The 22,352-nt window shown below is 35.3% G+C and overlaps 12 protein-coding genes across 12 annotated transcripts; 7 read left to right on the top strand and 5 right to left on the bottom strand. All coding sequences in view use genetic code 12, as the record gives it.

Annotated features, from left to right (window-relative positions):
• Positions 1-107: 107 nt before the first annotated feature.
• MAK3 (peptide alpha-N-acetyltransferase MAK3) lies at positions 108-705 on the top strand (the record flags this gene model as incomplete). The annotated part of the gene is made up of 2 exons (XM_064996738.1): positions 108-263; positions 337-705. The coding sequence occupies 2 exons, from the start codon at positions 108-110 to the stop codon at positions 703-705; spliced, it is 525 nt and encodes a 174-aa protein (XP_064852810.1).
• A 245-nt stretch (positions 706-950) lies between these two features.
• On the bottom strand, positions 951-1,736 carry POL30 (proliferating cell nuclear antigen; the record flags this gene model as incomplete). The annotated part of the gene is made up of 1 exon (XM_064996739.1): positions 951-1,736. The coding sequence occupies one exon, from the start codon at positions 1,734-1,736 to the stop codon at positions 951-953; it is 786 nt and encodes a 261-aa protein (XP_064852811.1).
• Positions 1,737-2,090: 354 nt separating this feature from the next.
• RXT2 (Rxt2p) lies at positions 2,091-3,334 on the top strand (the record flags this gene model as incomplete). The annotated part of the gene is made up of 3 exons (XM_064996740.1): positions 2,091-2,122; positions 2,257-2,291; positions 2,349-3,334. The coding sequence occupies 3 exons, from the start codon at positions 2,091-2,093 to the stop codon at positions 3,332-3,334; spliced, it is 1,053 nt and encodes a 350-aa protein (XP_064852812.1).
• A 101-nt stretch (positions 3,335-3,435) lies between these two features.
• PBY1 (putative tubulin tyrosine ligase) lies at positions 3,436-4,716 on the bottom strand (the record flags this gene model as incomplete). The annotated part of the gene is made up of 1 exon (XM_064996741.1): positions 3,436-4,716. The coding sequence occupies one exon, from the start codon at positions 4,714-4,716 to the stop codon at positions 3,436-3,438; it is 1,281 nt and encodes a 426-aa protein (XP_064852813.1).
• A 417-nt stretch (positions 4,717-5,133) lies between these two features.
• On the top strand, positions 5,134-7,686 carry DASC09_031430 (uncharacterized protein; the record flags this gene model as incomplete). Its single annotated transcript, XM_064996742.1, has 1 exon — positions 5,134-7,686. One exon carries the CDS (start codon positions 5,134-5,136, stop codon positions 7,684-7,686), a length of 2,553 nt encoding a protein of 850 aa, XP_064852814.1.
• A 171-nt stretch (positions 7,687-7,857) lies between these two features.
• On the bottom strand, positions 7,858-10,215 carry DASC09_031440 (uncharacterized protein; the record flags this gene model as incomplete). Its single annotated transcript, XM_064996743.1, has 1 exon — positions 7,858-10,215. The coding sequence occupies one exon, from the start codon at positions 10,213-10,215 to the stop codon at positions 7,858-7,860; it is 2,358 nt and encodes a 785-aa protein (XP_064852815.1).
• A 151-nt stretch (positions 10,216-10,366) lies between these two features.
• On the top strand, positions 10,367-11,680 carry DASC09_031450 (uncharacterized protein; the record flags this gene model as incomplete). Its single annotated transcript, XM_064996744.1, has 1 exon — positions 10,367-11,680. One exon carries the CDS (start codon positions 10,367-10,369, stop codon positions 11,678-11,680), a length of 1,314 nt encoding a protein of 437 aa, XP_064852816.1.
• A 321-nt stretch (positions 11,681-12,001) lies between these two features.
• DASC09_031460 (GTPase-activating protein) lies at positions 12,002-14,806 on the top strand (the record flags this gene model as incomplete). Its single annotated transcript, XM_064996745.1, has 1 exon — positions 12,002-14,806. The coding sequence occupies one exon, from the start codon at positions 12,002-12,004 to the stop codon at positions 14,804-14,806; it is 2,805 nt and encodes a 934-aa protein (XP_064852817.1).
• A 345-nt stretch (positions 14,807-15,151) lies between these two features.
• On the top strand, positions 15,152-16,147 carry CDC28 (cyclin-dependent serine/threonine-protein kinase CDC28; the record flags this gene model as incomplete). The annotated part of the gene is made up of 1 exon (XM_064996746.1): positions 15,152-16,147. One exon carries the CDS (start codon positions 15,152-15,154, stop codon positions 16,145-16,147), a length of 996 nt encoding a protein of 331 aa, XP_064852818.1.
• A 1,028-nt stretch (positions 16,148-17,175) lies between these two features.
• CDC12 (septin CDC12) lies at positions 17,176-18,431 on the bottom strand (the record flags this gene model as incomplete). The annotated part of the gene is made up of 2 exons (XM_064996747.1): positions 17,176-18,277; positions 18,391-18,431. 2 exons carry the CDS (start codon positions 18,429-18,431, stop codon positions 17,176-17,178), a joined length of 1,143 nt encoding a protein of 380 aa, XP_064852819.1.
• A 337-nt stretch (positions 18,432-18,768) lies between these two features.
• On the bottom strand, positions 18,769-20,584 carry DASC09_031490 (phosphatidylinositol 4-phosphate-binding protein; the record flags this gene model as incomplete). Its single annotated transcript, XM_064996748.1, has 2 exons — positions 18,769-20,474; positions 20,539-20,584. 2 exons carry the CDS (start codon positions 20,582-20,584, stop codon positions 18,769-18,771), a joined length of 1,752 nt encoding a protein of 583 aa, XP_064852820.1.
• A 797-nt stretch (positions 20,585-21,381) lies between these two features.
• Positions 21,382-22,005, top strand: CNL1 (Cnl1p; the record flags this gene model as incomplete). The annotated part of the gene is made up of 1 exon (XM_064996749.1): positions 21,382-22,005. The coding sequence occupies one exon, from the start codon at positions 21,382-21,384 to the stop codon at positions 22,003-22,005; it is 624 nt and encodes a 207-aa protein (XP_064852821.1).
• Positions 22,006-22,352: the final 347 nt, after the last annotated feature.

The following is a 22,352-nucleotide window of genomic DNA, read 5'->3' on the forward strand; positions in this document are numbered from 1 at the left end:
GAATTGATAAAATTTTTGTAAGTAAGTAAGTTACTTTCAATTTTGAAGGGAACAAAAGGTGCGTTTAAATCATTATTTAGGCACAATTTCCAAGAGAACCTAGAATAATGAATATGAGCGATATAATATATCATCCCCTAGATGCCAATAATCCACAAGATGCCCTCGATGTGAAAAGATTGGTTGATTTGGACATTTCTGAACCATATTCAATCTATGTTTATCGATTTTTCTTAAGCCAATGGCCAAATTTATGTATACTAGTAAGTGAAATCTGAAAAATCTGAAAAAAGATTGGTGCAATTAAGAATATATAATACTGACTACGATATATAGGCAAAGTGTGAAGGCAAGACGGTAGGAGCAATAATAGCAAAATTGGAACGGCATAGAAATGTACGAATGAGAGGTTACATCGGAATGGTAGTGGTTAATAGATCATACAGAAAGCAAGGTATCGCGAAAAAATTGGTGAATCTTGTGATTGAAGAGATGGTGAAGGAGAAAGCTGATGAAATAATCTTAGAAACTGAGGTGATCAATGAGGCAGCAATCGGCTTGTATGAAAATATCGGATTTTTAAGGGTAAAAAGATTGCATAGATATTACTTGAACCAACATGACGCTTATAGATTAGTATTGCCAATAACTGACAAAAGTTCGATAAGATCAGCTTTTCTACCACCACCAGATAGTATAATTTAGTGATTTGGACTTGTCTTACTAATAAATGAAGATTCACATTAGACATAAGGCATTATATTTTTCAGATGATCCATAATTAATGGCGAACGAAATGTAAGAAAAAGAGGAACCCACGAAGAGTAAATAAATACACATAAAATAAATAGAAAAAAGAACAAACGAACTAAAAAAAAATGAAAAAAAAAAGAAACCCAACAAGAAAATTAAAAAAGTAATGAATGAATTTATGCAACAGATTATGAAAGCTAGCTCTCCTCTTCATCTTCATTGAATTTTGGAGCCAAATAAAAGCGCAAGTAACCACTTGGCAATTTGTATTCAAACAAAGCAGGTGTTTTATCTGATAACTTGATAGTGACGGTTGAGGATAAAGGAGTGGCCTTGATAATGTCAGCAATGAATCTCAAACCAAAGGTCAAATCAACAGGCTGCTTCAAGTCAACCTTGACAGATTCTTCTGGTTTATCTAAGTTTGTTTGTGGCTTGATGATAACATTACCGTTACCAGAGTCACCTTTAGAGGCAAATTTGACGGAATCTTTGGTGACCACAATTTGTAACGATTCAGACAAAGTGTTCAAGTCTCTGCAAATTTTTTGGAATTCTGAAGATGGCAAAGTAATAACAGAGTCAAATTCCATTTCATCAATTTCCAAAAATTCAGCATCAATATCCATCAACTTCAACGAGTATTCAGAAGTTTTGTCTTTATTCTTATCTTCGAAAATCAAAGCAACACTATCAGGAGAATCTTCAGCGATCAAAGTCAAGTAATCTTCGTTAGCACCACAACGGATGATCTTGCTGAATGACTTAAGATCAATACCCAAAGTAATATCTCTGTCACATCTGTAGTCAGAGAAAGATTCGGCACCAATTAACAAAGAAACCAACAAGACTCTGGAATCATCAACAGCTTGGACAGAGATACCGTCTGGTTGACAATTGAAATTACAAAGGGCAACACAGTCTTTGATAGAATCAATAACCTTTTTCAAGAGAGAAGCTTCTTCGAATTTACCTTCAAGCATTGTATTGATATTATATTATATTAATTATTTGGAAATAGTTTAAAACAATTGATGTCTCAGTGTTTTCTCAAGGTATACAAAAAGGCAGTAAAAAGTGGAAAATCAGCAAAATCTGCGACTTTATATAATCGAGGTACGTTTCGAGAAAAAAAAAAAAAAAAATTACGCGTCGCGTCGCGCAGGAATTATACTACCCGGATATGTGATTTTATTACAAATATATTATATAATCTAATTGCACGTGATGATAATTCAAAAAAAGATAAAAATAATACCACCCAATTTGCACAGAACAGTAGGAAATGTGCGTTGAGAGCGATAAATAAACAATACTTGACAACTGAAACTAAAGCAATGTCTAATACAGAAACTGTCCAGTTGATACGGTATGTTGGGTGGCTGAATTTTCTTCTGCTATTAGTTTTTTTCTCTCTCTCTAGCTTTGTTCCTTTTTTTTTTTTTTTTGTCTTTAATCTTGTTGATTGACATAATAGATCCTTGAATGCTAACATTTTTCTAGGGCCCTCAGAGCAACCCTTGATAAGACTAATGATGGTATGTTAAATTTATACAACCACAAATTATTATAATGATTACTAACCATATCCATAGAACCTTTGGACGCTGAAAATTATGTCGATGGTGAGACAACAAACAGGGGAAATAAGTTGAAATTTGGGTCATCACATCTTCATAGAGACCAACTCAATGGATACAGCATCATTCCCGTTATCGGGAAAGTTCTTATTAATGGGGAAGAAAGAGAATACATTCAGCGAAAGAGAAAAGCAGATGCGTCTCCAGGAGAAAAAACTGCAAAGAAGCCTAAAGGAGAGATATATGGTGAAGAACCTGCAAATGAAGTGGTAGAAGATGAAGAAGACGAAGATAATGATCCTTATGAAAACATTGATATTAGAAAAATATTGGCACCAATAACTAAGCCCGAGGAGGCAGTGACGAACCCTGCGATTTGCAAGATTTTCCAGGATGATTCGTTGCGAAATTTGGCTTCCCAAGCAATTGATATTATTGAATATGAACAGAATAATTCTATCAAATTATCAAAATTATTGGATTTATTTTTAGGGGAAGACCCAAAGTTCTTGAAACCTGGAAATATGAAATTACCAGATTATGATCATGAGCTAGCTGATGGCGAAACCGTCGAAGAAATTAAGTATAAGGCAGTCAAGCACAAGAATGACTATGTGATTGAATCCTCGAACGACCCTGGAATCATCAATAATGTTAAAGCTGAAGAATACATTAGCTCATTACAAACAAACAACGAAAACAAAAGAATTACCAGAAATATTGACTCTAATTACCAAGAAGTTGATCCTTTTTTTGCTTTACCACAATTTGAAATTGATTCAGATAATGGCGTTGATCCACAAATTGCCAATGAGGTGAGGCAAATTGTGCAGATAATTCTTCAGAGAAACAGAGAGTACATCAGATCATTACAAAGAATAAGATCAGGATTAATCAGGGCCGAACGTTTGAAGGACCAGGTTTACAAATGGTGCAAAGAAATTAATGGAGATTATGATAGTGAAGTGCTACCCCCAGCGATTAATGAAAAAAAGAAATAAGTAACATATAACTTCTTGATCACCACTTTTATCAATTCTTACCTTTGTATACTACAGGATTTTTTTTTTTTGGGATATTCTATTTTATTCAATTAAATTAACTAATAACCACTCGTGGCTTGCTCTAGAACTTTAACTAAATTTGGGCTTTTAATTTCTTCTTTCTCCTTGTTGTAAAATGGACAAACAATTTCATTCACGGCTTCATCAATTAAGCCATAAACCAAAGATCTCAAGGCATCACCAGTCTGCTTGAAGTCTGGGTATGCATTAACTTCCAATAGAGTGACATTCAATTTATCATCAACCAAAAAGTCCAAACCATAAAACTCAAATGCATTTTCGATAGGTTGGAAACTGAATCTGTCGACGTTGAGAGCGGCTTTAAATAAATCTTTGACTATCTCGTAAATTTGATCAAGAATTTGTTGTTTATCTTCCTCAGTCAAACCTTCCAAATCACCAAATTCAACAACACTATTATTCAACTCAGCATCTTCAGAAGTTTGCAAGCAGGTATTAGTTAAGTGCTTGTTTAAGTTCAACTTTTCCATCTCTTCATCAATATTAGCAATATCGGAGCCATTATACGGTTCAGCAGCAAACAAAGACAACATTCTTTTATACACGTAAACTGATAGAGATCCTGAACACAAAACGTATGTTCTTATGTGGAATTTTTTATTCTTATAGGCTTTTAAAAGTAGGGGATTGGCGAGATACTTTTGGATGATGAAATGTCTTAATTGAGAAGTGATAATTCCATCTGAAAAGGACTTAGGTTTTCCAGTGTGGCTCACAGAATTTTCCACTACCATCACCTCCTCCTCCTCCTCCTCTTCTTCTTCTTCCTCTTCCTCATCTTCCTCAAACGAATCGAAGATACTTTGCAATTGTTCGATAGTTTTGAAAATTCTGATACCTTGACCTTTGTCACTCATACTTGGTTTCAAGATCCAGATTTTGTCATTGCTAGAATCAACAAGCTCATTTCTTAATTCACAACATTCATACAAGGCATCATCCAAAAATTCCGCGTAATCAACTTCGATATGGTAGGTTTCTGGGAATGCGGACTTCAAAATGGAGGTAGGATTTTTGACTGTATATAGAAGAATACTATGACTAAGGTAGTGCTTTCTTATTAAAGCTTTTCTGTAGACATAAGCACATATCAAGTAATTAGGGTCCCGAATCTTGTCGAAATTCAAATCTTCGTAGTCACCATATTGGAAGATCTTTTGGCTGGGCTTCTTAGTACCGATTAGCGAGACATCATTAGACAAAGGCACATCTGAAAGCCTTTTGGAAAATGATTGAGTGAAGGCATCATAGAGATAATTTTCCTTATCTATCGAGAGAATAATAGTATCTGAGGACATGTTTTGCAATTTGATTTGAAGAGAAATTTTTACCTAGAGCTCAGAGATACACTTGCAGAAAAGTCTTATACGTCAACCTTGAATGCTCCTATATGGAATAAATCACAGCGGGGTTTGAAGTAATTATGATATACACAGTATTAGTAGTATATGTAAGAAATAAACACAATTAAGATAAATTTTTAGGAGGAGTTCAATACCCGTGGAAATTTTTTAAGTTTTGGAAATCTTTTCTTTTTGAAATGCGAGAGAAGAATTGCAACTTTCAGAAAGTGAAAACTGAAGTTTGTCTGCAATTATCCCCGCACGAACAGGATATGGAAAAATTTTTCACGTGCCGGAAGCTTTTCCACAAAATATTGTATGGTTGTACAAAAATCAAGACGTGATAAGGAAGTTTACTGATACCACATTTGGATGGTAAAACAAGCCATGGCGGACCTTCTTAATCCATTGGCCAATAGAATACGATCACAGTTCGAGAACATAGAGCATGTTGTGCCTGCGAATGTCTCTTACTTAACGATATTCAACCCAGCGTTGAGCAATGATAGTGAGTCGGAAGCAGATTTGGTCAAACTGATCTTATGCTATGTTGTGGGGAAAAATAGCAAGAACCATAGTGAAAGCGATAATCAACCATTAGAAGTGGACAACAATGCTAAGCTACGACAGATTGGTCTCATTCAAGGTATCACAAACTTTGCAAAAGAGTTTTCAGAAGGTGGAAATAAGGATATTGATTATATTGACACTGAGCAAACGAGGATTATTATACAAAAAGTTGAAATTAATTACTATATTGTGGCCTGTATTGAGTTGACAAAATTGATGGACAATGATAATGAAAGCGACTCAGATTCTGGATCGATGCACAAAAGCTTTAATAGTCATATTATGACGCGTACTGAAAGCATCAATATTGAATATAGCTCTGCCAACATTTCTCCTCCGTCCATACTATGTCAGGATATTATGAATGCTTATAATTTTTTCAAGTTACATCATGGAAGCTTCAGCTCTTTGCAGGAGCAACATTCGATTACATTTGTTCAAAAGATTCTCGAACTGTGGTGGTTTAAGTTTATAAAAAATTGGGATTTGTCATTAAACAGTAAAGGATATTTAAAAATCTTGAATAGTTATAAATTATCATCAAAATCAATAAGCTATTCAAATAGCTCAAATATCAAGAATGTCAATTTGATCACAGAGAAACTATCCGAATTCTTTCAGCTGAACTCTTCCAAGCTAATTGATATGATTATTTACAATCCGTTAGACTTATCGACGTTATTGAAGAATGGCGACTCAAGTAACTTCCCCAATGAAGATGCTATCATTGATAACAGCGGCAGCAAGAATAGTGGTGCACATAAAAGTAGAATATTGATTGAAGAATATGGTGTCATTTTCAAGGGTTTTGATATAATTTCAAATGAATCTTTGGTGGATATTTATAATTGGTTGGAGAATAATAATTTAGTGGGTATTGATTCAGAAAGATTGATGATGGACAATTATCCACAAGGCGTAAAAGTTGATGCAAACAAAGTGTCAGAGGCTAATAATGTGGATGCAGATAATAGTGCAATTTTTAATCCCTTTAGCTCAACTCTCAACAAAGTTGTGAATTTCTTTGCGCCGCTTGACGCTCTGAATTTCATGGTAGGAAATAGTGCTGATAAAACGGATGCGGATGGAGATGAGCATCACGTTAAAAATTTGAATCTGATGTTGAAAAAGATGTCCACAAACAAGAAACAAATAAGAGGTCAGTATTTGATTGGCGTAAATGACAAGATACCTGGCGCATCAGTTGGCTCAACCCCAACAACCTCACCTAACCCAGATAGAATTTTGAATTCTCCGTGGAATAACAAAGACATACTTTTAAAAACAGTTTACTTAAAATTATCCAACAGAGATCCTGGAAGTGAAAGTATCTCTATCACAACTTCGAATAACCCCTTTGAAAGATCAGCCATCGATCAAGAATTTTTGGAGTGCAATCTAGTGATCTACGAAATCGGTGGCTTGTTATTTGTGTTGATCTTTGAAAGTGACTACGAGGACTTGAACAATATGGTATTCTATGAACAACTAGAAGAAAACATTATTGAATTATTTGAATCTATTAATGAGTACTTTCATAATAATAATAATCATAATAATAATGAAAATAATCATCAGTCAGTGGGTATGAGAAAGTTTGAAAATTCGAAAAACAAAACAACCCAAAATTTGAAAAACGATAGGGACTTAAGAAATTACCTAAGCTTGAAGACACTCCTGTTGCCATTTGGAATGTATTTCAATAGCTCTGAAACACCAGATGCGATCACAAAACGAACGGATGAATATTTAAGAAGTCACATTGAAGAAGATCAACAGAAGTTGGATAAATATAAATCTACATTCTATTACATTGTTTTCGTGCCTGATCTACAGTTCTATCAAACATCTTTGCCACTCATCCCGAGCCCAGAGGAAGTGCTCTTTGGTAAAAATAACGAGATAATAAGTTTAAATCAAGGAGGTGCAGGTGAATCAGGATTTTTAGATCCAAGATATATATTCGATTTACTGGTGTCCAGAACTCAGTCCCTTCATTTACATAATCAGTTGTGTCAGCAATTCAATTTTGACAATTCTCTGGAAAGGCAGCGAGCTATCGAAAAAATGGTGAGTACTGACAAGTTTTGGTGGATCTATTACAGCAGATCGTTAAGTGATACTGCAGATGATGGATCAACGTCCAAAAAGGTGACTGATTTTTATGGATTAGATCAAAATAATTACTATAGGAGCAATCATCATGACAGAGAGGTTTTTGTTTTGAAAAAGTTCAGCAATTTGAGGAGAAGTAAGAACTTGTTGTTTACTGATAAAAGTGAAGATTTCCTTAGCATGCTTGGAGACAATGTGAAAATTTGGTTCGATAATTGTATTAGCACAGGAAGAGTATGATTACAGGCAGTAAAAGGTCAATTGTTAAATGCAGAATCGTATAATTTTTCATGAGTGATAGCTGAATGCAAGAAAAATAATGGACAAAAAAAAATTTAGACAAAAAGCAGAACGACATAAAATAAGAACGCAAAAATGGATAGCAAAAATAAACAGCAGAGCTAAAATAATTCAATCAACTTTAGCTTTTCCTTGGAAAATTGTACCGTTGACAACATTTCTCGAAAAATTGGAAATGTTATGCAATATCAAAGCAATAAATAAAATAATATTTTCCCAAATAAGCAAAATGAATGATTTTTCCTTTAGAATAGCTTGTGATTGAAAGCCTTCAATTTCAGACGAGATTTCTGTAGTTGAAGAGAATGATGACTTTTGATCATTGTCGGAAACACGAAGCTCAGAAATATATTTCTTCTCAAAATCAATCCGTTCACATGTGCCTGGCTTATCAGGTTCAAAGCTTTCGATAACAGTAAGAAGCTCTTCAAATCCAACATCATTAAATGAAAGGGATGCTTCGTCATTGAGATCAATGGGAACCAAATCAAAATTGTTACTTGGGGGCTCATTCTTTGCTATGGATGACTGGGTGATGGTCTTGGCCATATCTTCATTTGAATTGGAGTTGAGGAAATTAGCTTTTGGGGTTGACAAGCCAATTAAGTCATTATTGTTCAAAACGATATCAGAACAGTTGATTAGTTCATCATGCAAAGAAGCCTTTTTTCTAAGCGGCTTCAAGAAATCTTTGTGATGACCAAAAATATTATTTAAAGACTCATCATAATTCATGCTGCTAAGCTCGTCTTCACTATCAAAATCAGCGTCGTATGAATCTCTGTGTAGAAAAATTTCATCACCAGAAGGCCCCTCATTGCTATAAAGCACATCCACATGAGAGTTACCAATCGAAAAGCAAGTTTCATTTTCATAATCCGAAGCCGATTTGCTTCCCGTGGTTGATGAATTGATAGAAAGATCATTATTGGCATCTTCTTCAGTGAAGCTATTATCTTTTTCCTTAGCTAGAAAATCAAATTTAGCATCTTTGAAGCTTAGACTTTCACAATTCTTGTTCAACAGAGTGCTTAGATGTGACGATTTTTTCCTAAGCAATATTTGAGACTTTGGCTTTTTTAGCAAGTGAGTTGATGATCTAGAATTTTTAACTGATTTTTCAGGAGGATTGATCAGGGGAGTTTTTCTAATTTTTCGTGGCCTCTTTCTATAGGAGGCGTTTGACTTTAATGGAGGCGATAAACTTGAAGAGGAAGAAATAGACAAGGATGAATCATAATACTTAGAATCTTGCAATATAGCAATGTCTTGTAAGCTAGCAATATTTTTGGTTGATAAACTTTGTTTCACGGAACCATTAAGGAAATTAGTGTCATCTCGTATTTTTTGTAATTGAACAGAGATCTCTTTGTACTGTATATCTGTCATAATGTTATCTGAAGCATAGATTTCTGAAGCGCCGGCATCTTCAATGATCATAGAGTCATCCATAGACCCTATTCTTTCCCTAACATTGTTGAATTCTTCAATTAGATAGTTCAATTGGTTATTCAATATTCTGAGCTTTTTACCATGATTATCATTTGAAGAATCTAAGCGGTGAATGTGAGATAATTCAAGTGCCGATTGGGCTTTCAAGGCCTCAAGGTTGTCATCCAATTCACTGAATCCTGATTCTATGTTATTGATGAAATCATATAGTTTACTGTCATCAATTATCCTATCATCATCTAACCTTTTGGCATGAAGATTTTTTGCTATTCTTTTGGATTCTAGTGTTTCTTCGTACATCTTTTTAAGACTTGACACTGAATTCTTGACCGACAATGTCTGCTCAAGCTGTTTTTCCACATATTCAGCATGATTTTGAGCCGCTGTGCTTTCTTTAGCGATTTCTTTTAATTTCAAGTTTTGTTCGTTAATCGTGTTCAACAATTGCTTGTGCTCAGACTCCAAACTTTCAATGACTTGATCCCTGTACTTTAGTTCACTTTCCAAACTTCTGGCGTCACTGATATATCCTGAATCTTGCCGTTTTGAAAGTATTTCCAAAGATGAAGGGTCTTTTTGAAAAAATATGTCGTTCCTTTCAGGCTCTCCCATAAAAGAAGTGTCCTCATACTCATGAGAATAATCAAAGTCTTTGAAGTAATGAGTTTCCTTCTGTGGATGCGATTTAAGAAATGATTCACAAGCATCTTGTAAAACTTTTGTATTCCCAATATCATCTAACAACATAAGAAGATCGTCTTGATTGATTTCCAACAGTTTAGTGTCCTCAATGAATAGTAGGGCCACTTCTCTTGAACTTTGATCTAGAAGTGAAAATTTGGGAATCTGTAGGACCTCCTCAAACAAGTCTATAGCAACAAGAAGATCCTCACATGGAATTCTCCCTGACCTTGAGACATCTATTTTACCCCAAATGTATTCCACAATCTTCAATTGATCTCCCAGAAGAGTCATCATTGACGAAATGGAGATAACAATCTTGGTTATCACACACATGTCAACTTGGGGAAACCACAGACTGTAATAAATCCCCATCACAAAAAAACTCTTAAGCGCACGCCGGTACATTATCATCAAAAGAAAATTTCCAGTCATCTCCACGACCAACAGTAGGATAAAGTGAAATTCTCACTTATACCGAAAGCAAATGGCTGTCAGAATCGCTTCTTCATTAAAAAATGCGTCACTCGGCAGCACAAAGACATACTGTCGTACCGTATTAAACCCACGGTCATCTTTTATAGATGTCACTCAATCATTGAATGATCTCAAAAGCACCAAGAAGTTGGATTTTGAGCCCAAATCACTCCTATTATTTAGCACTCCCCAATACTCAAAACAGTTAGTTTCGAAATTGGTGGACCTAAAAGAGTCTTCAATGGATTTGCAGATCTTGTACGCATCTGTTGACTGTATTGCCCCTTTTTCTTCTCGTAATGGGATTTCTGAGTTATGGCTCAGCAATAGAATGTCAATACCAACATCCAGGTCTATTGAAGAAGTGAAATCAGAGCAGGAGAATACCCCTGCTTCTAAACCAGGAAGAATAATCAGCACAAAGAGTGATGAACATTGGGATCTAAGCTCGAATAGTAACTTGCTGTTGAATGTTCCTTTCATTCCAAGAAATTTGATGCATCACCATTCTCTACCTCAAACTTTGACCAAAATCAAGTTCCAACTAGGATCAACGATATTTCATAACTCAGATCTCTTTACCACTTGCTTCTACTTTGTATCCCAGAAAGAAAGAAAGACTTTGAGCAGGTTGGATATGAAAACATTCGATTATATCAAACATTATCTTGATAATGATGGCAAGTACTTGCATGATTTAGAAGTCGCTCTTCCACCATTGATCTTACCTTCTAGAAATTTATCTATGGACAATTATAATAATTTGAAACCTATAGATTTAGGCGATGATTTAAGAATTTCGGAGTTGACTGGCAATCTTGTGAGAAAAATCAATGGCAAACCTGCATCCTCAGTTATACAAGATGACAAGAAGCTCATGTCACAGATGAATAAAGACAGTAGAATCTATGTCACTATCGAAAATGACGATGAGGAGGAAATGAGAAGAAGATTCGAAGTAATTGCCGGGGGAGGTGCATGGGGAGCTAAAGCTGATACTTTAGCAATTGATCCTGAGGCCTTAGAGTTCATGAGAGTTGGTACCAAGTTATCGTTTTTCTTGTACCAAACAGGAGAAAAATCCTTGAAACAGGAGAATGAGGAGAAAATGAAAATATTCTTTCCTGAGGGGTTAGACTCATGTAATGGAGTCCTTGCCGAAAAAAGTGGCCCACAAGAGGGCTATAATGCTGATAGCGGTATTGCTGAAGGAGATGCTACAATGATTTTGGAAAATGTGTTCGCTTTTGGCAGCGAGAAAAAGCTAACTGTAAACGACATTAACCATGATTCTGACGGTGAGGTTATAAGGTTTAGAGTATAAATTACTGTATATATATGTTAATATTATTAATTGGAAAATGTTCAGAGATACCCAAGTAGATGAAAAAAACTATTATCTTCCAATAACTCGAGCCTTGCTGAACTAGGAGGCCAACTCAATGATACTAAACAAAATGATTTTGAATAATAAGTCCATTTGGACTATTCAAGTCGATAGAAGCGTCACGCACGTGAATACTTATATCTAAACGCACCGTAAAATTTGACTTTTGGCAAAAAGTTTTAAAAATATGTATGTGGCTAGTAAGGGAAGTTAATCCTGGGGGTATTCTTTGAGGAAAATTATTAGAAATCTTGGCCTATGTCATCGAGTGGTGTTGAAGTTGAAGATGAAGGAGCACAATCGCTGCCAATGCTTTATAATGCGAGGAGCGCTCTCTCGCTAAATAAAAATAATCCATTTCTTAAGACGAATAGACTCAGTAATACAGCTGAAACTACGAGGAGTGTTGGCGATTTATCTCTTCTTATAAGAAACGAGCAAAGAGACTCCCATACTGTACTAACATCGACAACCTTGAATAATAGCACCTCTAATATCCTCAAGCCAAACAAAAACAGCTCAATCATCACTCCAACAAACGCCAGATTTGAGTTTGCCAGGCCATTAAATCATCAGGTATCCAATTCATCAATATCGTCAACCTCTGTTAGTAACTTGAATAATAATAATGCACAATCACCAATACGAGCAGTAGTATCTCCAGATAAATCTGTCATGAACTCAATTGAAAGAAATGCAAAGTATCTCAGTGTTATTGATTTGTACGATGATGATAGTGCATCAGTTCCTTCACCTGCCCAACAACCCCAGGCCAACACACCAAGACACTCTTTGCGAATTGAACATCCAGCTATGAAGACACTAGATACTAAAGAATCCATTTATTCACCAACAAGTGTCAGCTCTTTCAATTTTGTTTCTAAAAACTTTGATGATAGTCTGGATGAATTGCCTTTGGGGACCATTAATGATCTTGGCCAAGCAAACCCAATAATTGCTCATCCAGAAAATAGACACAGGAAACAAGAAACTCTATATTATTCGCCGCAGAACTCTCTCAACGATGTTGTGTTAGCTAATGATGGCGTTGCCAAAGGCGCAGTTGACTTACAGAAATCATTCAGTGAAGCATCAAATAATCATAATAATTCAGTAATAATAAGGTCCCCTGAGTCCATAGCTCATAATGGAGTGGATAATAAAACAATTCATGTTCAAGGAATAATATCTAAGGACACGGAGTTGTCCGATCTGAAACAATCCAGACACCCAAGCCAAGCTGAATCAAATCTTCAAAAACAGCAAGGTGACTCTAGCAGTAGCAACACAAAAAATAAAGCTGCCAACCCGTTCTTGGATGTTGATAGTCTAAGTGGCAATAATAGCTCTGAAATGGCGAATATTCCAGCTGAATTGGTTTCTGTGACAACCCCGGCTGGCGTCACCAACATAAATAAGGTCACTAACTCAAAAATCACACCAATATCGTATGCTACCACTCCCTCAATTAATTTAACTGGATCCCCCTTGGCGGCTATTAGCGCGAATGTGACTCAAAGTCTCTCCAATTTTGATCAATCTTCCAAAAAGCATGCTAAAGGTAACTCAATTAATGATCTTCAAAGCGCTACTAGCAATGTGACTGCTGGGAATTCTAGTAATATTAATGTCAGAAATTTTATTAATAATAACCACTCCTTGCTATCAGTTCAATTATCAAAAGAATCGTCTTTACCGCATTCCAATGTTGTTCAAATTGAATCTGTTTCGCGAAATCTTTTGATTGGCGATAGAGATAGATATGGTTTCAAAAAGAAAACTTCATTTGTAAATGAACAGGAATATAATAATTGGTGGATGCAATATGAACCATATCTAATCAGACGCAAGAAGAAGTGGGAGACCTTGATGTCGCAAAACGGCTTGAATCTTAATAAGGATAATCCTGCGAGATTCCCAGCCAGGTCTAACAAATTAAAAAGATATGTTCGAAAAGGTATACCTGCAGAATGGAGAGGGAATGCATGGTGGTATTTCGCTCGGGGGTATGAAAAATTGGAGAGTAATCCTGGGTTGTATGACAAGATCATTGACAATATATCAGGAATAAAAACGCATGATGCGGAAATTATAGAAAGAGATTTGAATAGAACTTTCCCAGATAATATGTATTTTCGAAGTGCTGACCAAAGTAAAGAAGAAACTCCTTTGATTCAAAGTTTGAGAAGAGTGTTGGTGGCATTCGCCATCTATCAACCGCAAATTGGATACTGCCAGTCGTTAAATTTTCTAGCGGGGTTGTTGTTAATTTTTCTTGACGAGGAACGTGCTTTTTGGATGCTAGTTATCATCACTTCTAGATTATTACCGGGTGTTCATGATGTCAATTTGGAGGGTGTCAATATTGATCAAGGTGTTTTGATGCTCTGTGTTAAAGAATACCTACCGAACGTTTGGAACAAGATTGGATTCAATTTCGATAGTAATGGGATGGATGGTAAGCAGAGCTTTAATAATGAAGTCAATGTGGTTACCAAGTTGCCTCCAATTACTCTTTGTACTGCTAGTTGGTTTATGAGTGCGTTTATCGGTATCTTGCCAATAGAAACTTGTCTCAGAGTGTGGGATTGCTTTTTCTACGAGGAGAGCAAGGTGTTTTTCAGAATCGCTTTAAGTATCTTGAAATTGGCGGAGCCAAGGGTTGAAAAGATTAAAGATGAAATGGAAGTCTTCCAAATTATTCAAAATTTTCCAAAGAAGTTACTTGAACCAAAAGATTTGTTTGAATGTTGTTTCAAGAAGCGGAATGGTTTTAGTAATTTAACACAGGAGGAAATTAATAGATGTCGAAAGTTTGTCAAAGAACAGCGTCAAAAGGCGTCTAAATCACAGATACTGACCAAGGCTGCCTCCGGTAATAATAAAGGGAAATCAACCGATGAACTAAATGATGTTCAAAAATTGAGAAAGGAAATGGATGAAAACTTCATTCCTGAGGAATATGACTTTAAAAAGAATGGTCTTGCAGGAGCTCATTGGAAAACAACCCTTTCAAAGAAAATAAGGAAGCAAAAGATCAAAGGGCACCATATGCATTTTTAAATTTGGAAAATTATGTGACTTATTGTTTTCCTATTCATTTTCTTTATTGTTTATTCTATCTTTGTAATATATATCATATCAACCATCATTGGATTATTTTATTCTTGAGACTCAATTTTTAAGGTGCCAGTTATTTAGTAGATAAGATCAAATGAAATTGCCCAAATTCGTAATGCTTATCTAACGTGGTGTATTTAGCATTTCCGAGATCGTCACACCAAACACGCATCCCACTACATGGTTGTTTTTAAATTGTGTGTGTGGTTTTAATTTTTTTAGTGATGATTTCAGGTTTAATCCCGGCCCAAAACAAACCATCAAGGCTTAACACTGAACAGGGAAAAAATGGTGGATTTATCAGACTATCAGCGTCTTGAGAAGATTGGTGAAGGTACTTATGGTGTAGTTTACAAAGCTCTTGACACTAGACACGACAACAGAATCGTGGCTTTGAAAAAGATCAGATTAGAATCTGAAGATGAAGGTGTGCCTTCCACCGCCATTAGAGAAATCTCCCTTTTGAAAGAGTTGAAGGATGAAAATATTGTTAGATTATATGACATTGTTCATTCTGATTCCCACAAATTATATTTGGTGTTTGAATATTTGGACCTTGATTTGAAGAAATATATGGAATCCATTCCACCTGATGTTGGTTTGGGCGCTGAGATGGTCAAGAAATTCATGATGCAATTGATTAAAGGGATTGCCCATTGTCATGGTCATAGAATCTTGCACCGTGATTTGAAACCCCAGAATTTGTTGATTGACAAAGAAGGTAACTTGAAATTGGCCGATTTTGGTTTGGCTAGAGCGTTCGGTGTCCCACTTAGAGCTTACACCCATGAAATTGTCACGTTATGGTACAGATGTCCAGAAGTTTTACTTGGTGGTAAACAATACTCCACTGGTGTTGATATGTGGTCTGCCGGTGCTATCTTTGCGGAGTTGGTCAACAGAAAGCCTTTATTCCCTGGTGATTCTGAAATTGATGAAATTTTCAGAATTTTTAGAATTTTGGGGACACCTAATGAGGAGATTTGGCCTGATGTTAAATACTTGCCAGACTTTAAACCAACTTTTCCACAATGGTCTAAGCAAGACATGAATAAAGTGGTTCCTGATTTGGAAGGTGAAGGGATTGATTTATTGGAGAGCTTATTGATATATGATCCTGCCAGCAGAATCAGTGCCAAGAGAGCCCTTTTACACCCATATTTCATGGAAAAGTCTGATGATGAAGCTGTTGATGATGCTGGTGTTGAAGATTCTGGTGTTGATGATGATACAAGCATTCAAATGAATAAGTCAATCCCTTTGGGCGCAAGTGCTTATCAGTGAGCATTTCATGATATCTATCGTGCACTTAGAAAATCATTATTTCCTTGATAACTTTCAGCATTGTTTTTTTTTTTATATTCTTTTTTTTATTAGTTATCAATGTTATAAATCTATCTGCCTTCACTTAATTACTCTAATGCTCATTCTGTTTTGTTAAACTCATTTTAGATGATATATTTTAATGCTTAATACCCATCTTGATTCAGCTGGTTTTTGTTCCAGTAATTTTTTGAATTTTTTACTTCTGTTTTTCATTCATTGTTGATATATTTGAAAATTATTTTCGATTGTCATTATGATGAAAAAAATCATGAGTGACAATACTTGCCCTACAATTTGAATATGGTATTTCAATTCAAAAAAAAAAAAAAAAAACGTTTGGTTTGCTTGTTAAGGAAAAGCGAAGCAGCTAGGCAAGAACTACGAGTTGAAAACATCTAACAAACCCAACAACGTAATAAATATATGGATTCATGATTACGTATATTACAAGCAGAATTGATAATAATATTTTTGGGGACTATGTAAGAATTGTCGATGAAGTTATAATAATCAGAAGCACACTGCGTGAATCAATAACGTCTAAATTCTTCTCACAGAGCTGCTACCAATTGAGTGACGAGGTTATTTTTCAGAGAGATATAAAGGGGAAGGGATCTAGTGTTGTTTTGTTTTTTACCTGAACAGTTGATTTATTGTTAAAAAAAAAAATCAAAAAAAAAAACTAAGAATAACAGAAGCACAAAATAAACGTATTTGAATGAGTGGATAGGGTGATATATCAGCAGAGGAAATTTTAGAAATAGGAGAGCGAAACTGAGATAGGAGCAATTCTATAGTTAAGAAAAAAGCTATTACACAGCATATTACAATAAAAATAAATAGAGAAAAAAAAATAAAAAGAACTAATGAAAGAAGCAGCAAAAGAGAAACAAACAGCTATTATGTGACATTGATAAATGATAGTCTCGTTAGATATACATTATCAAGATCTTTATGGTTGAAGGTAAAGGAAATTGTCAGTCCCTTTATTTGTATCCTTTCTTGATATTCAAGTCCTTGATTTGTTCTTCCAACTGTTTTATTTGGTGTTGAACTGACTCTAAGTCCAAGTTCATTCTCTGTCTTTCATTGATGATGTTTTGTTCCCATTTTCTGAATCTTCCTTCTTCGGCCTTGACTTGATCAGTAAAGACCTTCTTTAACTGATCTTCTTCTTCCTTGAATTGTGGGTTATTGTTGAAACGCTTAGTTAATTTTGATCTAGAATCGTCCTTGTTGCCATTAGAAGCGTCCAATTTCAAAGCTCTGTAGGTTTCATAATGCAACTCTTCAGTAGATAAAATCAAGTCCAACATATTGGTTCTCAATAACAAAGATCTTAATTTCAAAAAGTCACTATGCTGTTCATTTTCAACTTCAGCAATACCCCATGGGTATTCTCTACCTAAAACCATTTCGCCTTCAGGGTTTTGAACTTTAGTTTCAGAACCAATAATAGCAAAAGGAATAGATTCGATAAGAATCTTAGAGTGCTCAGCACTAGCTTCATCATCAATTTCGATTGGTGGTGAGTAGATCTTGATTTCTTGAGCTTCGATAACAGCTCTAATTCTTTGTTTAAATTCATTGATTTCTCTTGGGGACAAAGTGTCAGCTTTGGAAATAATTGGCACCAAGTTAACTCTGGTGCTCAATTTCTTCATCACTTCGATATCTAAAGGTTTCAAAGAGTGGCCAGTTGGTCTGATAAAATATAGACAGGCATGGACTCTAAGGTCTTTAATTTCGGATCTGGTTGGTTGTTGTTCCTGCTTCATGTAACTATCGTGTTGATCATCAATGAAGTCGATAAGTGGTTGGAAAGCTCTTCTATTGTTAACATTATCCCCGAAACCTGGAGTATCAATAATATTTAATCTGATTTTGAAATCTTTTTCTTCTAATTCAGCTCTGACAATGTCGATTTCAACGGTGGAGCGAATACCTTTTTGATGTCTAGCTTTGTGGTCGACGTGACTTTTAAGACTAGTTTGGAAAAGGGTGTTGATAAATGTAGTTTTACCCAAACCAGATTCACCAGCAACCATCAAAGTGAAAGTTGAACCGGTTTTAGATACAATCTTATATCTGTTAATATTGTTAGTATTGTCTTTTTCAGTAGATCTATAGTGAGGGTAAAGCCTAAAAAACAATTGGCAATGAAAACAATTCATGTCAATAACGCCAGAAAAAGTACATACCTTTGATTTGGCAAATTGGAAATCCCAACAAAGTCAGACATCTTTAATATTTGTATATATAATTATCTGGATCTAATGAACTTGAAAGATTTTGCAATATTATTCTTGTTTTTCAACGTGTTATTTCAGTTTTTTTTTTGTTTTTGGCATGGTCACGTGTAAATATATAACAATAAATTCGATATAGGCGACTTTACAGCAGGGATTTTTCAAAAAAACAATTACGTGGAATAATAGACATCAAGGCAAGAAAATAAGCAAAAAATGAATCAAAAAAAAAAAAGCAAATTGTTAAATCAAGTAAATATGAAGATCAAGAGGAATAATGTAAGCCAAACAGACCTACAACTTTTCGTAGACAAAAAAAAACAGCTTTTTCTAATCATATTTTTCCACCAAATAAACCCCTGTCTCATTCTTATTGTCACCATCAACCTCGTACGTCAACTTCCATTTCATCTTTATTGGACCGGATAGTGGCTGCCCAGGAGCAGAGCTAACTTTAGCAATCTGAGTAATGCCATTTGTGCTCATGCCCATGAGAAAGTTATTAGATTGGGGATTCAACTCAAGCTTGAAACTCTTTGGAAGTGCCAACAAAAATGTTATGTTGGAAATATTCTTTAAGGACAAGTTAGACAACGAGAATTGAAGTGACACTTCACTTGTGGAGGTTCTTGGTAGCACGTTATAGCTGATTTTCATGAAAGTAGATTCATGAACGGTTGCGTTCCCCTGTAATGTACTGGTGCTTGTTTGATAAAGCAATGACTGATTAGTTTGCAAAAGATTGTTAGTTTGACCGGCATGCATTTGTTGAGATAAAGAACCTTGGTTAAGAGGACTTGAAGAAATTTGGTCCAAGTTTTGCAATTGCGTTAAAGATTCGAACGCGCTAGCAGTTGAAGACACTGGTGGTGGGGTTGGAGTGGAAGTATTCGAGGAATTCAATCCCAAAGCAATTGCACCGGTACCGAAATTCAAACTAGAAGTGCCATTTCCAGCAGGAGAAATAGTTCTTGACGCGCTTGACAAGTCAAGATCACCCAACAAATCAATCAATGAATCCTTATTTTTAGGAAAAGCTTCAGGAGCAGGGCTAGCTGAATTAGATTGAGACGCATCGCCATCATCAAAATCGATTAAATTCATTTGGCCACTGGCACCCACATTAATTTTAGCAGCACCGTTTAAATCTTTCTTTTTGATCAAAGAATATTTTTGAACCAACAAATTAATTGTATCATTGACCTTGAGCAAATTATTTACAGTTTCCTGATCATCGTGTTCCTCTTCGATTATTTTCATTAAAGTTGGTTGGGAAACTTTCAAAGAAGTGTATAATTCTTCCAATGTTTCATTGTTTCCGGCGTTATTAGCATCATTTTCATTGTAGTTGTTCACCATGTCAGAGAATACTTCGATTTTGCCTTTAATTTTACTGATGTCTTCAGCGATCTTTTGTCTAGTCATTTCGTTAGTTTTTTTGTCTTCTTGAAACCCACTCATAATTTTCATTAATTTATTGGCCTCTGCTAAATCTTCTGGTCTGCCTCTTCTAATCAATTCTTGCAATTTTGCCGATTGAGCGACTCTCTCTTCTTTTTGAATTTCTTCTATTGACTTCAAATTTTCAGATGGGTTCAAAACTGCAAGATCTGATTTATTGATTTCTGGAAAAATATAGCCTTTCAAAGCTAATAATCTATGCATATCTCTAATGAACCCCAAATCTTTCTTATATCTAGAGCTTTTGCAAATGGTTTCATGCCATTCTTCAATTTGTCCCAAAATCAATTTTTGCACCTTGTTATACTTGTAAGGAGGTTTATCAGGGAATCTTTTCACCATTTCGTTGAGGAATTCTTTTCTTGAGATTTGTAAATGGAATGGGTATCCACAATTTTTGACAAGACAATCTAACAATGTCAAGGCATTAATGCCCACGAATGGGTCTCTATCATTGATAAATTTGACCACAGTCAATGCTGCCTCTCTTGGAGCAGCCCCTTGCTTTTCATTGACCAAGTCAGCGATTTCAAAATTAAGAGCCAAATCAGGTTCCGCGGCCCTACAGGATTTGTCTATAATGAAATGTTAATATGGTTGATCTTCAATTTAGAGCCTTGAGTTCCTATTTGTACATACAAATACGTCTGACCAATCTCGATGGTCCACCTTCCAGTGCAGACATGTTTATTTTTTACTGCTGATGTTTGAGTTAATTATCAGGATGGAAGTGTAAAGAGGGAGATCTCTTTGCCATTTCACCCTTTGTCGTATCTTGTCACTTTACTCTTCTCTTAGTTTACCCGCCTTTACACTGCAATGTCACATACACACACACACCTTAGTTACGAATTAGCTTATCACTATTTTAATATCAGGAGAAATTCGCATTAATCAAGATTATTGATTTTTTTAGTGAATAGAGTTTTGTTAGACTGTCTGATTTATAAAATTCCATCATTTTTTGCTATTCTGGGTTCAGTAATTATTATTATTGGCTGCACTTCAAAGCTTCCGTGCACCCCATTAGTTACACTCCATTAGTTGCAATAAATCGAATCTTTAGCCATCTGTGTATATGGAACCAGGATGAATTTCTGGGGTTCATATCCATTAACAGCATCACTTAATACACATGGAGGTAACTTAAAATATATATTATGTGTATTGCATACAACGGAAGTAAGAGAAACATGGAAACTCGGCTTATTTTAAACAAGTCTATAGCTCAGAATACAGAAGATAACTGAAGATGTGCCGATACTATTAAAGAGTTTTTGATTTACACTTACTTCAATCAACTTTTCTCCGGTTATTTACAATTCCGAGGCATCCTCAAGCCCCAATAACGGCGAATTAAAAGGTAGCGGTCAACAGTATGTGTGGGGTGTTGCACCCTCTTGCTATTATTTCCCTCTTCATGAAATGTTTCTGTCAGTAAATCGAATTGAAGATGCTTGTCAAAATGACTGAGAAACAACAATGACTGAGGATAAAGACTCCAATTCCATATCTCAGGCAACCATCACATCATATGGAACTCTCAAAACGCTGTCAAATAACACCATAATTAATAACGGTGATTATGAATCAGATCAAAGTCACGAAGAAAACGATAATTATTGTTCCAGTGAATCATCTAGAATAGGTAAACAAAACATTCTGGAAGAAGAGCAAAGCTCGGAAGGAAAGCATAATAATGACCACGATATCTTAGAGGCCTCAAATTCTGACAGTGGTAATCGCAGCGAATCAAATGACGGAAATGATAATGGTGGCAATAACGTTCCAAGCACCAATGCTGACATTAACCAAGATCCCTTAAATATCAAAGAATTATCCCTCAATTTTGATTATCTTGTGTATAAAGTGAATGACAGAATCAAGACGCTTTCTGAGAAAGCCCAGCTATCGACTACTAGGTTCAAGGAGAACACAGAGATCACAATTCTTGAAATTGATAAAGTCATCCAAAATTATTATGAAATTATCAAGAAATTGGATGAAATCAACAATGATTTCAGTAAAATTGAACAGTTGTCTATGATCATAGAAGAGTTTGCTCCAAGAATCAAAGAGCTTGAGATGTTCTTTAGTGAAGAGTAGTGTGTATGTGTAACTATTATTATATATGGAAGTATTCATTCAAGGACAGACAGCCCTATCTCAGCTGGCCTGGTGGTTGTTACTTTGTCATTTCTTCCTTTTAGCTTTATTTACTTGATACTTCTTCTTAAAAAACTTTTTTTCTTTTTTTTTTTGGGGGGATATTTTACAATCTCTTCGCTTTTTAACGTTCAGTGATATTTCTACGCGTGTGTCATCATGGTACGTACCACTGATATCAGTATCTATTTGAAGAAAACAAAGATTAACAGGAAAGAGCAAAAAAAAAATACAATAAAAAAAAAGAAAAAAGATTGACTGAGTGAGTGAGCGAGTGCAAAAGAAAG

This window comes from Saccharomycopsis crataegensis (assembly GCF_037102585.1).
Source record: "Saccharomycopsis crataegensis DNA, jcf7180000000084, whole genome shotgun sequence".
Classification (NCBI taxonomy): domain Eukaryota; kingdom Fungi; phylum Ascomycota; class Saccharomycetes; order Ascoideales; family Saccharomycopsidaceae; genus Saccharomycopsis; species Saccharomycopsis crataegensis.